Source organism: Mirounga leonina, unplaced genomic scaffold (assembly GCF_011800145.1).
Source record: "Mirounga leonina isolate KUSES-001 unplaced genomic scaffold, KU_Mleo_1.0 Mir_376, whole genome shotgun sequence".
In the NCBI taxonomy this organism is placed as follows: Eukaryota; Metazoa; Chordata; class Mammalia; order Carnivora; family Phocidae; genus Mirounga; species Mirounga leonina.
Genome location: NW_023270718.1, coordinates 2475061 through 2492579, shown reverse-complemented (window position 1 = coordinate 2492579; position 17519 = coordinate 2475061). Strand labels below are relative to the sequence as shown.

Below are 17519 nucleotides of genomic sequence, written 5' to 3'. Positions count from 1 at the left end.
AGCAGGGGACCAAAGGAGCCTGCCTTGTCCTTGCTGGTAACAAGGCTTCCACTTTATTTTGTTGCAAACAATAAATAATCTATAAATAGAACAGGGGGAGGGAGCAGTGGGGCGAGGTAAGAATGAACAGGGCTGAAACCACTGGACCCTGGGGTGGGCAGCGGAAGAGCAGAGCGGGCCCCTTCTCGTAAACTTCACCTTACTGCCTTTCACTCAGGACTCCCCTCCTCGGGCCCAGCGGCGCCCCCGGAGGCACCTAAGCGAGGGAGGGGCTGCGGGCAGGGCGGGGGATGGAGGGCAGGGCAGGGCAGGGGACGGCGGGCAGGCCAAGTTCAGGAGGCCCCAGCACCAGGCAAACGCACACAGCATCAGGGGCCCTAAGTACGCCCCCTCCCAGTCTGCTCCAGGAGGGGTGAGGCCCAGGAGGGGACAACCTCTTCACCGGCTCCCGGTTGCAAAGCAGAGGAGGGGGTGCGGCAGGGTTACCCTTTCAGTTGTGTTGAGGGGGCAGCAGAGGGCCCAGCTCTGGGGAACGGTGGGCCTTCTCGGCCAGCAGCTGGTAGAAGGGCTTGGGGGTCCCCCAGTCCTCGTCCTCGCTGCTTGAGCTGTCCTGCTTCACGATCCGGTTGTGCTGGAGGCTGAACCTACGAGCTTTGATGCTGGGGGAGAGGGGGGCCGATCGGTGGTCACGCCTTCCCTGCCCTGGGGGGCGTCTGTCTCACCGCCCCCCGCCAGAGCCCAGGCCTCCAGGTCCCCATCTGTACAACGGGGCTGGGCCGCCAGAGCCCCACACTCCTGTGAGATCTGTTACGAAGTGCGCACCTAGGGCTGTGTGTTCAGGGGCCGATGAGAGGGGGGCAGGCGGCTGCTCTGACCAGGTGGACAGGAGGAGGGGAGGGAGGGAGGAGGGCTAGTAACAGGGAACTAAAGACCCAGCCTCCTGCTCTGAGAAACTCCCTGTGGCAGGAAGGGCAAAGGGGGTCCAAAGCCCGAACTGGGCTATTTGCCCGTCTAAGCTCCAAGGTCGAGCACCTCCCGACCTCCGTCACCCCCCAACGATCTCATAAGAGTTGGCAACACCCAAATCTTCCACCCCAGTAATAAACTCCAACCTGTTCCCAATATCATGAAGCCCAAGGCTCTAAAAATCAGAGCAGGTGTCCGGGGGCCCAGGAGGCCCCTCCGCTCCGCCCCCCCAACGCCCCCGGGGCCCGGGCTCCTCACCAGTACGGTCTTCGCTCCTGCTGGGTCATCACCCGCCAGAGTTGGGCCAGCTCCTTGGTGGCAGCCGTGGACGCAGTCCCAGGACAGGCTCTGGGACAGGAGGGAAGAGGTGAGGAGAGGCCCACAGGGCAGGCTGTTCGGGGCGAAGGCCAACGGTCTGACCACAGGAGGCTCCCCTCTTAGAACTCGGATCTTTTCTACCCACTTTGGCCTGAAGGGCCTCAGGACACACCCTCTGGAGCCCAGGTGTCAAAGAAGGGAGGGGGACTGATGGGTTGTCGGGAAGGGGACACCGAGTCTTGGGACCTGGAGGGGACCCGCATCTTCCTGTCAGGGCACCAGCTTTTCGCTGTGGATTGGGGGGCCTCCCCCCACCTTCAGGGCTGGGCGCCTGACCTATCAAGTCAGCCCCAAGAACTTTTGCGGGAAACATTAGAAACAAGGAGCTCTCCTCCCCGTGGGTCGCTGGACCTGAGCCTTGGGGGGACCCTCTACCAAGCGCACCCCATGTGCTTGAGAACAAAGCCAACCCAGAAGAGCGGAGCGGAGAGAGGGACAAAACGCCCAGACGGCATCGCCTGAGCCCTGGGCCCAGCCACACCTGAAGGCCATCTACCTTCTCTCCTCTTTCAGGCTATGTGAGCCACGTTCCTTTTTTCTTAAGTCTGAGTTAGGTTTCACTGCGTACAATTTGCAGGCCTTGACCAGTGCAAGGGGACCGGGTTAGATGCTGGGTGGGGGTGGTGACTGAGGAAGGGTCAGGGGATCATGGCCAGAAGGGGCAACTGTGTCAGCAGGGGCAACATGCTCCGGGTGGTGGTGGGGGGAGACCGTGCAGCTCGGGCCCCACCCAGGGCCCAAGAGGACCCCCACCCACCGGATGTACTGCTTCCGGTTCATCCTGCAGAACATGATGAAGCCATTGACGCACTTTTTCTTCATCTGGGTCGGGCAGGGGGCTTTCTTGTTTTCCTTGGGCTTCGTCGGGCCCCGGCCCGCCCGGCCCTTCCTGGCCTTCCGCCCGGCCGCGGGCAGGGTGGCGGCCCGTCGGGTGGGGGTCCACGTGTAGTCCCCATCCTCATCATTGGAGGACGGCAGGCCCTCGGGGTCGGCCTGAGCGTCCTGGGTGGGGGATGGGGAGGTGAGCGCCGGCAGGAGACGGGGGAGCGACCTCGCCGATGGCTGTCCCCCCGTCACCTCCTGCTGCCTCCACACCGACTCAGTGTCTGAGTCCTCGGAGCTGGAGCTGGAGCTGGAGCTGGAGCTGGAGCTGGAGCTGGACGGCGCCTTGCTGTTCTCGCTCAGCGACAGGTAGCAGTGGTCCAGCGAGACAGACGACTGGCACAAGCTGTGGGAGTCAGGGGGGTCTTCGGGAGCCTCCGAGCGCATCTCCTGGAGGGTGAAGGAGAAAGACGGGCGATGTGAGGGGAGACCACGGTGTCCCTTCATGTCCCCACTCACGGCTTTCCTAACGTCACGGGAGCATCAGAACCAGCTCGAATTTAAGACAACCTCGTCCAAACAGCCCCTGGACGTCCAAGCAAGTGTTCCCAGGTTCCCACAGCGGGTCGGGGGGACTGGCTGGGCTCAGGGGGCTCGCCCCCCGCCCCCCGTTCTGGGCCAGTAGCTCTTAATGCCATCGGGTCGGCAGCCGTGATGCCCTGGGCAAGTGGTAACTTCTCTGAGCATCAAGTTCACCTACAGAATGAGGTCACGTCACATGCCCTGCAGGGCTGAGAAGCACCTCCCCCGTGCCTGGCGCTTCCTAAGAGCTCTGCTAGGAGTGCCTACTTTTGTTTCTGCCACAGGTTCAGCTCCTCGTTGGAGGAAAGAGTAGAGGTGGAGGCAGACTCATCTGGGGACCCGAGCTGGGGCTGCCCTTCTGTCAGCTGGGCGGTGAGACCCCAGAGAGGACTGTGGCCAGAGGTGAGCCCTGGGGCCCGGGAGGGAGGCTCTTTCCAACTGAGGATTCCTGAGCTCATTCTGTTGGTTTCAGTTTCCTCATCTGTCAACTGGGGTCACCAGAGACCCCGCAGCTGTTAAAATTACGTGGGGTCTTTTCTGGGCACCCGGCAGCTTTTAGCTCTTGTCCTTGGGGTCTAGTTCATTCCAAATGCCCAGCACAGAGTGGGGCGCCCGGTGGCCAGATGAGGACACAGACGGTAGACGAGTCTCTGGAAGGACAGGGAGAAGCTCGAGCAGATGGACAGTGAGCCGGTGGGGGGAGGCGGCCGCCTGGTCGCGGGCACGGGTGAGTCCGTGAAGCAGGAGAGTGATGCGTGTGGGAAGGACGGACGGTCGGCCGTGTCTGTGGACGGCTGCCTACCTTGTCCTGGAGCGCCTCAAGCATGTCGTCAGAAGGTGAAGACTTGGGATCTAGGAACACTTCTTTGAAGAGAGCTGTCGGGGAGGGAGAGCGGCCGGGGGCTGGAGCAGATCGCCCCGGTGCCCTTCTCCGGGTCTCTGCTTCAGGAATCTCCTGTCCCAGGACCAAATCCGGCTCACAGGCCAGCTCCCCTGGGGCAGTTCCAAGCTGAGCAGAGGGCGTGGGCCCCTGACGCTGGCTCCTGGGCCTTCCCCTCACTGGGCCGGTCCGGGGCCGCTTCCCCACGGAGCTGCGGGCTTCTCGAGCCAGAGCCCGGGTGCGATCCACCCCGGGGCACCCAGCACGGCCGAGCCCAGGGCGGCGCACTTGGTGGGTTATCGCCGTATGTTTTCTGAACGGACCAAGCGTTGGGTCTGGGCCCGGGAGCTCACCTTGGGTCAGGAACTCAGTGCCATCCCCCCGGATCTGATCTGGTGGCAGCCTTCCTGGGGAGCTGAAGAGGGAGGGGCTGAGCCCTAGGATCTCACTCGGGTGGCCTGTCACACTCCAGTTGTTAATCTGGGGAGGCCCCAAGGCCAGCGGGCTCCCTGAAAAGGAAGCATCGGGCTTGAGGATGACCTTCTCCCCCAGTGCGGTGGCTGGAGCTGAGGAGATGGTGTGAGACATGGGGGAAGGGTAACTCGGTCAAGTGCTCATTTTGAGTGCTTTGTAGAGGAAATTAGGAGACGCCATGCCTGGCATCAGGTCATGGATAACCAAAAACAGAATCAGTGTCTGGTGTGCCACCTCTGAGAGACTGACTGTAGCCACCTGGGGCTCTGGGTTAAGAAAGATTCTGAGGCAACGTGTGCGCTTCACAGAAAGAGGGATGATTGGCTAGCAACGTCTGCCACGGTGGCCGCACACAGCCCTGTGCCGGGCAGACCCGGGTCCCCGTCCTCTTTCCTCCCACCTCAGTGCTGCTCAGAAGGAAGTGAGCGGGAAAGGCCCCACACAAGCCTACAAGGAGGAGAGATGGAGTTTCAGTCACCAGGGGGGCTGCCCTCCAGGGTCCAGGCAGGAAGCCAAGGGTCAGCATCTGGGGACTCCTTGTCCAGCTCCTCGCTGGAATCGTAGAACACCAGCTTCTGCCTGCAAGAGGTGGGAATTCGAGAGGCAGACCCGGAGCCCTGGGCCCAGCCATTTCCCCCTGGGGTGTCTTGGTGTCGCCCGCTGTGACGAAAGACAGGGATCACTCTGTGCTGGCTGCTGGGGGGGGCGGGAAGCTTAGTCAGCTGAGGCGCCTGCCCTCAAGGGGCTTCAGGCTGGTGAGGAGAGGCAGCCGTCCCCGCGTGCTGATGCCCAGGGCGAAGGGCTGTGATGGGCCGTGTTCCAGCAGGACTCAGAGGGAGGACCACACTGAGCTCAGCCTGAAGGGTGGTGGTCTTCTCGGTGGTCTAGGGCAACAGGCTTGTCAGGAACAGGGATCAGGAGGGTGAAAAGTCCAGAGCAGGCCAAGGCCACGGCTCCCATGGAGTGGCGAATATGTGGTGGTGTTTTGGGTCAGGGTCATGGGGTTGGGGCAGGGGAGGGGGCTAGCAAGATGAGCTGGGGCCAGGGAAGCTCTCAGATACCGACTAAGATACTGGGGCTCTGCCCCACGGGCACTGAGGGAGGCCTGAAAGCCATGAGCTGACGTGACCGAGGTCCGGGGTTAGAAAAGCCACTGCGGCCCCTGGGGAGGACGGGCTGGAGGGGTGAGGCACGAGGCAGGGAGGCTGGCGAGAGGCCGCAGCCCTGGTCCGGCAGTCCCAAAGCCAGGCTCTGCTTTGAGCGTCCGCCGCCCGCACGAAGCTGGGCCTGCGGTGTTCTCTCCACAGACACCAGTGAGGATGGCAAGCGACCTCATTTCTCACCACCCCTCAGCCGTGCCGGACCAGACACCTCAGCCTCCCCCACTCGGCGCCCTTGGGGTTCCTTTACCTGGGACAGGGCTGGGTCCTGTTGAGAAAGTGGATCTGCTCAGCCCCTTGCTGGGCCTTGAAGGCACGGTAGAGCCCATCACCCTGGCCGCTGACTCGGCCATAGCAGCCTGGGGGGAATGGGAGGCAAGCGGGAATGCTTACTGCTGGGACTGGAACAAATCCCAGGAGTCACAGATACCTGGATAGAGAAGTGCCACGGTCTGCCACGGCCTCTCCCTCCCACATCCTCGTAAGACCTCGGGCTGTGGGGCCTCTGCGTGAGCCTATGGGATGCCCCGAATGACCCCTCGGTTTCTGGAAACCCACATCCCTCTCAGAGGTGTAAGAGAACTAAATTCCTGAAGTGGAATACTGTCGAGGAAGACGATGAGAGCCAACGCATACGAGGCGCTCGCCCTGCCGGCACGGTTTGGGGCATTTTAATACGAGTCAGTGGCCCTTTGCCAGAGGGTACCATGATTATGCCCGTTTTACAGTTAAGCAAACTGAGACCCTGAGATACCAGGTAACTTCCCCGAGGTCACACAACTAGCGGAAGAGCCGAAGAGCCCTCCCTCCCCAGGTGGGTCGGGTGCCTCCTCTGGGCCCCCATGGCCTCCTGGGTGACCGCGGGAAGTCGGGGTCCCTCTGTGCCCCTTCACTGGGCTGTGGCACTAGCACTCGCACGCAGCCTGGCCCCGAGATGTTCGGGGAGCAGGGGCCGGATGAACGGATGGGGGGGGCAGGACGGCTCAGGACCGCCCCAGCCCGCCAGGCGCCCCCGTCTCATCCGGTGCCCTGCTGGGCGCGTCACCACACCTTTTCCAGGTGGCCCAGGGATGGGAGCCACGGGAGCCATTGCCCGTCTTCCCCTGGCTCTGTGACCCACAGCCCCACCAAGAGGCTCGCTGACGCCGCCCCACCCTTCCGTCCACAACGGGGCCTGGAGGGAAGGAGACGTGGGGAAGGAGGCCCAAGACAGAGTCCTTCTTGGCCACTGCGGAGGCCCCGCTACTGGGCCCCGACTTGGGATGCTGCGGGTGCCTGCCCAGGAGTGTGGAAGGGACTAAGTTAACGGTGAGGGCAGACAGCAACCTGAGAAGTCATAGTGGATGCTGTTCTCGGCCATGTCCAGCAACGTCAGCCGGGACCTGCCTCCCTTCCTGTCACCTTGAGGCAGGGATGACGCAACTTTGGGGTGACAGCCGGGGCTGGCACATCTTGAAGGGGTGGTGGTCCCCCCCATGTTTCTTCCTTGCTGTTCTGGGGATGGGGTCGCCCACTTCCCGGGCTTGTCCAGGGCCAGACAGCGGCGAGGGTTCTGGGCCCAGGTCTGGCGTTCTGGGGGAGCAGAGAGACGAGCATCAGAGGGGGCTCCGGTGGAGGGCGTCTCTGCCCTGGGCCCCCCAGCCTATTCCAAGCTTTGCCGGGCCTGGTCGCTCACCAGCCCTTCCCAGGTCAGTCTGGATCCTCAGCAAGCAGTCACCTCAGCCGAGGCTCCCTGCCCCTACCCACACATTCGAATCACCTGGTGAGCTCTGGAAAAAATACTGATGCCCAGGTTCCACCCCAGGCCACTGGAACCTGACTTTCTGGGTGTGAGGCTCAGGCACAGGCATTTTTTATGGTTCCCTGGATGATTCAGTAGATGTGCGGCTAAGACTAGAAATCATTGGTTAGGTACAACTCCCATTTTAAAGACAGGCCAACTGAGGCCTTCAAGAGGCCAAGGGACACGTGGAGAGTTAGCAGCAAGGCTGAAGCTGGCCCGGGGATGCTTGCTTTCCACACTTGGGTCTTTCCATCAGCCTGTGCTCCCTGATGCCCTGGCCCAGGACGGGTGACTGGCTGTAAGGACAATAAATGGTAACAGCAGCTTCCCTTCACCGAGTACTGACCATGAGCCTCTCCACTCAGCATTGCTCCAAGGGTATGTACCCAGGCTCCTGGTCCTTAAGACCACCCTGTGGTCCACCCCCAGGATGCTGAGGTTCAGAGAAGGAAAGCAACCATGCCAGGCCTCGGAGACAGTGAGCCCAGGGGCCAGGGCGTTGAACCAGATAGATCTCGCTGTAAAGCAGTGCCAGGGGCTCTGGGTAGCTGATCGGGCCTCCCTGGAATGAGGAAGGCTCTGGAGAAGGAGCTTTGCTCCCATGTGACCTGGCTTCCTATCTGGTCTCCCTTGTACCTGACAATCCAGTGGGTTTCTTCTTCCTGGGTTTCCGGCAGGCTCCCTGAAGACGGGACTTAAGAGAGTGCGGGGAGCTCGAAGGGGTGGAGTGTCTCCGCCGGGCAGGGCCCGAGGCCCAGTTCCAACCCAGCCCTGCACAGGGTAGAGAAAGAGGTCAGATGCCCCCCAACCTCATGCCGTCCTGCCTCCTCCTTCCAGACGTGCTTCCCAATCCTGGGCAGGGGGCTGCGGGGCAGCCACAGTCCCCAAGCTGACTTTATAGATGTGGAAACTGAGCTCCCAGGAGGAGCCTGGACTGGTCTGAGGTTGCACGGCCAGGCGACAGAGGTTCCAGGGCGTAAACTCAGATTCCCCCCAAAGCCATTCGGGGTCCTCCAAGAAGGAAGACAGACTCAACGCTTCCCAAAGGCTTCCCTGCCTCTCTGTCAGGCCTCTCAATTCTTCCTCCTCAACATCGCCCAAAGGTACGACTTCTGTCCCCAGCCTCACCCTCAGTGCGAGATTGGCCTGTCTCCGGTCCAGATCCCTCCTAAAGCCCTCTTTGCTGACCTCCCTGACTCGAGTTTCTCCCTTAGTAACCAACTAGTCCTGCTCACTAGATGTCAGGCACCTCTTGCTTAAAAAAAAATCTGATCATGGCTTTTCCTGGCTTTTTAAAGTCCTCCGCCATAATTCTCATCTTCGTCTTTCTCCTTAGCCCGAGCCCCGCGCTGTGGAAAATCCATGTCTAATTCTGGCCCTCCAAAAATGTAACTACTACTAGGCTACTATTGACCAGAGTCCTTACCAATAACACAAACGGGTGATTAGTCTATATTTTGTATATCCTGTGTTGTATACTGTATTCTTACAGTAAAGAATGCTAGAGAAAAGTGTTAAAAGCATAAGGAAGAGAAAAGACATTTACAGGACTGCACAGGATATATCTAAGAAAATCTGCGTATAACTGGGCTCATGCAGCTCAAACCCGTGTTCTTCAAGGGTCAAGTGTACTAGTATTGGTTTCATTTTGCAGATGAGCAAACTGAGGCACAGGGAGGTTAAGGTCATAAGACATGTGTCTGCGTCAGGGTCTGGTTCGCGAGCCTGCGCACGTCGTCCTGATGCTACACGGTCCCTCCAAGCACACCAGCTGCTGGCCTGTCCCAGACATTCCACACATGTCTTCCTGTGGTTGCGTGCTCCTGCTCACGGCTTCTCCTGCCTGCCGGGGCTCCCCCAGGCTACTGTCCGCGCAGGCCCGGTCGCGAGGCCCCAGACACCCGCTCTGAGTTCACGGCATCGGGCCCATCTCTCTGACTCTGTCAGCTCTGCCAGGCTCTGAGATCCCCGGGGACTGGGGCTCATCGAAGTCACTTGGTATCCCTGACAGCCAGGACCGGACTTGATGGAGAGCAGGCCCTGGGAAATGGTGACTGAACTTACTTACCCCCGAGTCCGCCTTCCCCATTGGTGGTGTGGAATTTGAGCAAGGCCTTGGCCACATCGATGCTTTTCTGGAGGTACTGAATGTAATGCAGGACATGCAGCAGAATCTCCTTCTGCCCCCAAAAGAAAGACAGGGTTGAGCACAGGAATGGGGGCCCAAGACAATGTGAGGCTGCAGGGGACCAGAGACAGGCTGCAGGAGCCCGTTCCCCAGCCCGACAATTCCTCTGGTGGCGGAGATATTCCTATTCTGTTTAGACCTTGCTGCAGCTCAGGGAGAGGTCTGTTGCAGCTAAGGAAACCAAGGCTCGGAGTGCTAGCATGACTTGCTAAGGTTAGAGAGGAAGGGGCAGAGCTGAGATCTGAACTCAGGTCTGCCTGCCTCCTGGCCCAGTTTTTCAACGCACACTATTTGGCTTCTCACCCATGGCCCCTTGCACATGCTGTATTCTCTATCTGCAAAGCCCTCCTCTTCTCCCCACAGGCTCCCGCATTGGTTTCTCCTCCTCTGAGCCTTAGCACAGTGGTCTCCCCTTCCGGAAGCTTTCCCACCTCCCTGAACCTTCTCGCTCAGGCTGGGTCGGATGTCCCTCCTCAGCACTCTTGCAATGCCCTGGCCTAATTACCTGTTCATGCGTTATTCTCTCTCATTGACCTTGAACTAGTTGAGGGTAGAGGCTGTAGCTAAGTGATTTCTGTATCCTTTGCTCACAGAATCAAGAGGTAGCTTAGCCACTGATCGCTGAAGGATGATCTCCGTAGCACAGAGCATGATGCCTTCTGCCCAGCAGGCATCACCCAGCCAGCCACCAAGTACTAAGTCAGTGTCAAAGACACAAAGCTAAAAAAGACTACTACCCACTGAGGGCCAGGTACATAGGGGTGAAGCAGACATGCTTTTGTTTACCTTCATGGAATTTATAATCTAGTGAGGACAGCGGCCCTCAATAAACTCGTAAGTCATACAGAATTATCAACGGTGTGATAAGCATTATGAATAAGAGTGTAACAAGAGATTCTAAAATTGGACTTGAGTGTCTGGAAAGACCTCCAGCATTTATTATTTTTAAAGATTTATTTATTTATTTTAGAGATGGGGAAGGGGCAGAGGGAGAGAGAGAGAGAATCCAAGCAGCCCCCCCCCCTGAGCATGGAACCCAACATTTGGCTTGATCCCAGGACCCTGAGATCACAACTTGAGCCAAGACCAAGAGTTGGACGCTTAACCGACTACGCCACCCAGGCGCCCCAGGCCTCCAGCATTTAAGTGGAGACCTGAAGAATGACCGGAGTTAGCCTGGTGAAGAGGTGAGGGAAGAACACCAGTAAGTATTTCTTGGATTGAACTGGGTCCCTAGAATACCAATAAAACCGTTAGCAGTAATCTTCCAAACCCTAGATCAGGAAACACGGTCCCACAAAGGGACTTGTGTGAAACTGTTCCATAAGCTAGAAAGCGACGGTCACTGAAATGATGTGACCTGATCCATGGAAGGAAGCTATAATCTAACTAAGGAATACATGTAACACAGGCAGGAGACTGTTACTTTGGAAGGACCCGGATCCAATCTGCCACTTCCTGGCTTTGTATCGGGAACAGACCGTTTTACCTTTTTGAGCCTCAGTTTTCTCATCTGTGCAATGGGAATGAGGATAGTCAGTGAGGCTCAGAGGATTATCATTAGGACTGAATAAATTAGTGTGTGTGAAATCACCCAACACAGAGCCTGATATACCAGTTGCCTAATAAATACTTCGTCGATGATTGAATGAGAATGCTTTCATCAGGTTCTCAAAGGATTAAATGAGGACCTTTTCTAACTTTGAGAACCGGACCATGGGGTTCTCAAGAGCAGATATTTTATCTCCAACCCCCGGCTTGGCACATGATTGGCACTCACTACGCTGTGTCTGTAAACTGTCAAGTTATATGAAATGTGATTAGTAGCAGTATAAAGGTTTTATGCAGAAGGCCATTGGGCATCATTTCAGATTCCAAGACCGAAGGTTCAGGAATTGATGGTTCAGGAAGGTTAGCTTGGGGGCTACGCCAGAGGTTCCGATCCCAGAGACCTTCTGAAGACAAGATCGACAGGTCCTATAACTGTCTTAGCTGAGGGGATTCATTCATTCACTCACTCATTCACCCATTCATTCAACAAACACCTATTGAGCACTGAGTGACCAAGCAGTTGAGGATGTGGGCCTTTGGAATGAGACACATCTGACTCTTTCTCTCTGCCATTAACTAGCTGTGTCCTTCTGGGCAACATGACCCCTCTCCTCACAGTGGAGAATGAGCACACCAGATGCACCTCTCAAGCCTTGGGGGAGGATTAAATGAGAAAACGTATCCAAAATGCTTGTCACTCGGGGTCTGACACCTAGAACCCTCAGTAAATTGGGAGTAGCTGTGGTTGTTGTCTGCTGGCCCTGCGGGTGCTAGGGATAGAAATGCTTCCATTATGGTCCTTAACCCTCACAAAACCCCTCATCTAAAGGGGTCAGAGATAAAGAAACAGTCCCAGGAATATGCCCAGGGCTTTGATGGTCAGAGAGAGAAGCCACAGGACCATACAGGGCTGGGGGCACATCATGAGTCAGGATGGTGAGGAAGGATGCCGCGAACCTAAGCCACACCCCAAATCTCAGACACAGGAAAGGCAACACATAACAGCTCAGTTCATTCATTGAGCATCAGACTGAGCGCGTCTGTCACAGCACAGCCCTGTCACAAGTCGTGGTGACACCCTCCAGGCACACAAGTCGAGGGGGAGGCTGGGGACTGGCAGGGACGCAGGTTGTCCATGGAGCAGGAGACCCAGGACTGAACCCAAGGAAGGATGAAGGTGGGGAGGAAGAGGGATCCTTAAGACATCAGAGGATCAGGGTGCCTGGGTGGCTCAGATGGTTAAGCGTCTGCCTTCGGCTCAGTGCATGATCCCAGGGTCCTGGGATGGGGCCCCGCATCGGGCTCCTTGCTCAGCGGGAAGCCTGCGCTTCTCCCTCTTCTTCTACTGCTCCCCCTGCTTGTGCTCTCTCGTTCTCTCTGTCAAATAAATAAATAAAATCTTAAAAAAAAAAAAAAAAGACATTAGAGGATCAATGGTCACGAAAGCAGGCTGAGGCCTGGGGAGAATTCCATGAGATGTGGTCATGCGGTCAGTGATGAAATGTTGCCTGTCGCCTGACTCGACTGTCATTCCTTCGGGGCCAGGACTGTCCCCCAGTCGTCTCTGCCCCCCCCACCTCCCAAGAGTTGATCGCAATACCTGTGCACATTGCATACACAGATGCTTGAGGACAGAGGGCAAAATTCCTCAGGTATTTCTGAGCACCGTGGTGGTCTGCTTAATGCCTCTCCCTAAGGACGTCCATGTCCTAGTCCTCGGAGCCTGTGAATATGTTGCCTAATATGACAAAGGGGACTCAGCAGATGTGACTGAGTGGAGGATCCTGAGATGCAGAGATTGTTCTGGATTAACTGAGTGGGCCCACTGTGGTCCCAGGGGTCCTTACAAGTGGGAGGGAGGCAGGAGGGTCGAAGGCAGAGAAGGCGAGGTGAGGATGGGAGCAGAGGAAGAGAAAGAGAGACACTAGGAGATGCTACACTGCTGGCTTTGAAGGGGCCATGAGCCAAAGAACACAGGCAGCTTCTAGAAGTTGGCAAAGGGAAAGGAAACGGATTCTCCCTGGGAGCCTTGGAGAAGAACCGACTCTTAGACCCGCGAGGCCGATTTTGGACCTCAGCCCTCTACACTGTTCGAGAAAAAATCCGCATTGTTTGCAGACACAGAGTTGTGAGGCCACAGGAAGCTAGAGCGGCCACAGGAAGCTAGGACACAGTGCCAACGGCTGCAAGAGGCTTAGGAGGGAGAGTCCACATGAACCGGTGATCGATGGAAGGTGGTAGGCACCCAGGAGGTGAGGGTTAGGATCTGGCACCCAAAGATCTGGATCTTGCCCCAAACGCCCACTCTTCTGAGCCTCTCAGAAGGCAAGAAGCACGTTCTAGCTGGGGATCGGTGATTCCTGGGTTGGAATCTTTATTGTCTTGACCACATTCTGAGTTCCCAGCAGATGAGGGGCGGGTCTCAAGTTCCTTTGCCTCCCCTCGTTGCGACCAGAACAGCTTCTGCCATCCAACAGTCTTTCCATAACTGGCTGATGAATAAGTGGATACGTGATGGAATGAGAGGAACTATAGCAAGAAAACATCCCACCACGCCTTCAAGATCTCTGAGACCCTTAGTAAGTTGTCGCCACTGGCGGAGTGAGGAGGCAGCTCAGCCCCGTATGTATTTATCGAGTAGCCACTTGGGGGACGCGCAGAGCAGCTTTAAGTCCTGCTACCTCGGGAGATGGAGATGCCGCCCCCAGGACCCAGGACAAGGGACTCAGAGAGGGAAGTGACATTTCTTCGAGGACGGTCACGGCTAGTGTGCCGTTTGGGCCTCACAATATCTCTGGGTAGTAGACATTATGTTCCCTCGTTTTATGGCTGGGAAACAGGATGCTTGAGAGGCTGAGAAGCTGAGGGCCCTGCCCAGAGTCCTGCCGCTTCAGGGCTGACAGGCTCGAACCCATGGCTGTTTGACTCCCCAAAGTGATGACTTTTATCTGGCTCCTTGCCGATCTTTCCCTCCCAGCTGCCCCTGCCCCTTTGCAAGAAAGGATCCCCCAGGCTTCTAGTGATGGGATCACAGAAAGGCCCACTCAGGGCGGGACCATGCCCATCTTGGTGCTGTCGCCGAGAGGGTCTGTGTTGGGGCCCCAGGACGAGAGACAGTAACCCGGTTACTGAGATTTTCAGACCTGCCCCCCACATCCGCCTCCTCTCCCTCCACCCCCATACCTTGGTGAGCTTCTTGGTGCCTGTCTTCAGGGCCACAGGCAACAGCAGCGCCAACTCATGAAGTTTGCTGGTGTGGTTCTTCCTCTGCCTCCTGTTTGGGGCCGAGAGCTGGTATTGGTTAGGACATTGGCACCTGACCCCCCCAAACCACCTGTCTCCGTGCTCCCCATCTCAGAGAGGCTGTCCACCCCAGCACCCCCAGACAGAATCCTAGGCATCGTAGGTCTCATCAAATCTCACCCATTCCCCTTCCAATCCTTTCTCTCCAGCCCCAGGCCCTGCCCTAGTCCACGTGTGGCTGTCCCCCTAGCCCTCCCAGCCTCCCCCCGGCCTCCTCCAGTTCATCCTGTCTACTAGCATCAGGGTGAGCTTTCTGCAACACAGATCTGGCCATGGTTTTCTTATCTGGGCAATGGGAATGAGGATATTCACTGAGGCTCAGAGGATTACCAGTAGGACCAAACACACCTGTGTGTGTGAAATCGTCCAGAACGGAGCCTGATACTCTAGTTGTCTAGTAAGTGCTTCAGAACTCTCGATGCCATCCATTATTAAGGACCCAGTTGAAAGCCTTAATCCGGCTTATAATGGCCCTCAAGACCTGGCCCGGCTGACCATTCTGGTCTCATCTCTTACAGGACAGGTGAGGTACCCCTGCTAAGGGCCCTCAACCCCGTGCTCATGCATTTCTCTGAGCCCTGCTCTGAGCTGAGAGCTGGGGGGGAGGGGGCGGGCACTGTATCTCTAGCATCCAGAAGAGGGTCTGGCACACCGTGGGAACTCACTGCATATTTGCTAAATAAATAAATGAGGGCATGACAGAAGCTGACTCCTGGGGATGCAGAACTTCCAGGATCTAATCCCTGCATTCATAATTCATAATATAACCCTGCACACACACACCTCCATCTCTCTCTCTCGACAGATGGGGACACAAAGACATTGGAGTGTCTCTCCCAAATTATGTGCTGTTGCCAGACTCACACACAACTCCTTTGGGAATGCCCGGACACCACCCTGTCTCCACCCAATCCTTTCTTGCCTCCCCTCAGGGCTCAGTACCATTGCCACCTGCCCAAAAAGCCTCCGGAGACCTCCCTTGCCTTCCTCCCCTGCTCTGAATGTCCACAATACTTTGTCACCTGCGGCCTGGCCAGGCCCCCAAACACTCCCTTGATTACAGATGGGTGTTCAGTTCCTACTCAAACCCACACACTGACCCTGCGCTGGACACCACAGAAGGAGAGGGAAGACACTGTCACTGCTCTCGAGGAGATGGGGGAGCAGGGTGGGAGACGCACTTACCTCCCTAACCAAACCCTGAAGTCCTAAAAGAATCATCCTCCCTCACTCATTCAGCAATTACTTATTGAGCACCTACGATGGGCCAGGAATGGTGTTAGGTGATAGGGATAAAAGTATAAAACCCAAAATACAGCCCCTTCTAGAGCCCACAGGACCATCAGGGATAAAGTCATTAATCAGATTGTCACACACAGACAAGCATAAAATTCCAATTAGGACCAGAACCAGCTATATAACTTGCTGGGGAGGGGAGCCTTACAAATGAAAACGTGGGGCCCCCTTTTTAAAAATTAAGGTTTTCAAGGTGGTGAGAGCAGGGCATTAAACCAAACGTCAGGCTCTTCTAAACACAGGGCTCTGTAACTGCATATGAGTTTGCACACCCAGGGAGTTGGCCCTGATGGGGACAAAGAAGAAGGCTGCTTGAAACAGGTGGCTTTGATCTAATCTACAACGTTTTCCCTGAGGAAGTAAACCTGGTCAGAACTGGTTCTGAAGGATGAGTGGAGATGTATAGGTGAAGAGGGAACAAGCACATTTCAGATAGAGGGGACATGCGCAAAGGCCCTGTGGCACAAGGAAGCAGGGAGAACTCAAAGGAACCAAAGCTGCCCTATCTGGTGCACAGAAGGCAAGGAGTCTTGTGGGGTGAGACAAGGCTGGAGAAGAAGATAGGGGCCAGATGAGGCAGGGTCTCAAAGGCTCGTAGTACAGAAGAGTTTTGCCTTTATCTGAAGACCAACAGGAAGCCATAAAGGGGCTTTACGCAGGGGAGGATATCATTAGTGCACCCTCTCAAAACCGCTATGAATACAGAAGACACACATATATGTCAGCTGAATGAAGGAATGAAAGAAAAAAAAAATCTCTCGTCTTTAGTTACCTCCTGCTAGAAGCCATAACTTTGAGGGGCAAGGGCGTTGGGGTTCTATCTTTGGAGGAAAACTGGGTAGGCTGACCTCTAAAGTCCTGTTTAGCCCTGATATTTACTTTTTGCATATCACTTTCCTTCTGTTCTAGAAGGACCTCCTGGAAGCCCCAGCGAGAAACAACATAGAAAGCAAGGAAGAAAAAAAGTGTCCAGGCCTATTTAAGTTCAAGGTGTGACCTGACCAAGGCTGAGAAAAAGAATTTCGTATCAACTATAGTCCCTGGGTGTTTACTCTGGGTTTTGCAAAGCACTGAGAGCCTTCTATGTGCAAACACAGCAGTTCCTGGGAAAAAATTTGGCGGGAGGAAAAGGGTGACGATGAGGCATCACAAAATCTTGACATCTCCTGGGCAGGAGTCCTGAATAGGTGTGACTTGGGGTGTGCTCCCTGGGGGCCTCTGCAAGCCAGGCACTTCCTCCCAAGTCTGCCCCTTTCCTTGCTGGATGGTTCTGGTTTCAGACAAGTTCTTCTCTGTAATTTTCACCCACTAATCCCAGCTCTGCCCTCTGGGTCTTCAGGGAACAGGCCAGCTCCAGCCACACAGGTCCTTTTTCCGTTTCTCTAAACAAGTTTCTTTCTGCCTTAGGGCCTTTCCTATTCCCTCCACCTAGAATTTTTTTTTTTTTTAAGATTTTATTTATTTATTTGACAGAGAGAGACACAGCGAGAGAGGGAACACGAACAGGGGGAGTGGGAGAGGGAGAAGCTGGCTTCCCGCTGAGCAGGAAGCCCAATGTGGGACTCGATCCCAGGACCCTGGGATCATGACCTGAGCCGAAGGCAGACGGTTAACGACTGAGCCACTCAGGCGCCCCCCTCCACCTGGAATGTTCTTTTGCCCTGATTGTTGTATGGCTGGTTTTACTTTGCCATTCAGCACGGAGCTTAAATGTAACCTCAGAGAGACCTTTCCTGACCAACCAATCTAGCTAAGCACATTCTTGGTCACATCCCCGTATCATTTATCAGAATCTGAAATCTTCTTTCTTTATTATCAACACCAAAGGGCAGGGATTTTTGTCTATTTTATTAATGTTTATATCCCGGACTGACTTACTCATTAGGCCCAGTAAGCACAGAGTCGAAATCTGGTGCCACTTTTAAGGGCTCATGAAAACGTCTTAATTTCTTTTTTTTTAAGATTTTATTTTTAAGTCATCTCTACACCCAGCGTGGGGCTTGAACTCACAATCCAGAGATCAAGAGTCACGTGCTCCACCACCTGAGCTAGCCAGGTGCCCTAAAAATGTTTTAATTTCTTTTAAATTCTATGCCAGTGTTGTTGTAAACTATAATTTTAAATACTTTTTTTTTT

The 17519-nt window shown here is 55.8% G+C and overlaps 1 protein-coding gene across 1 annotated transcript; it reads right to left on the bottom strand.

The window, feature by feature from the left end:
- Positions 1-490: 490 nt before the first annotated feature.
- BHMG1 (basic helix-loop-helix and HMG-box containing 1) lies at positions 491-14757 on the bottom strand. The gene is made up of 13 exons (XM_034986486.1): positions 14753-14757; positions 13968-14100; positions 9114-9225; positions 7682-7816; positions 6583-6834; positions 5513-5621; positions 4581-4681; positions 3982-4137; positions 3551-3624; positions 2422-2616; positions 2102-2346; positions 1225-1314; positions 491-659 (listed from the first exon to the last, which is right to left on the bottom strand). Exons 1-13 carry the CDS (start codon positions 14755-14757, stop codon positions 491-493), a joined length of 1776 nt encoding a protein of 591 aa, XP_034842377.1.
- Between the last annotated feature and the right edge of the window lie 2762 nt (positions 14758-17519).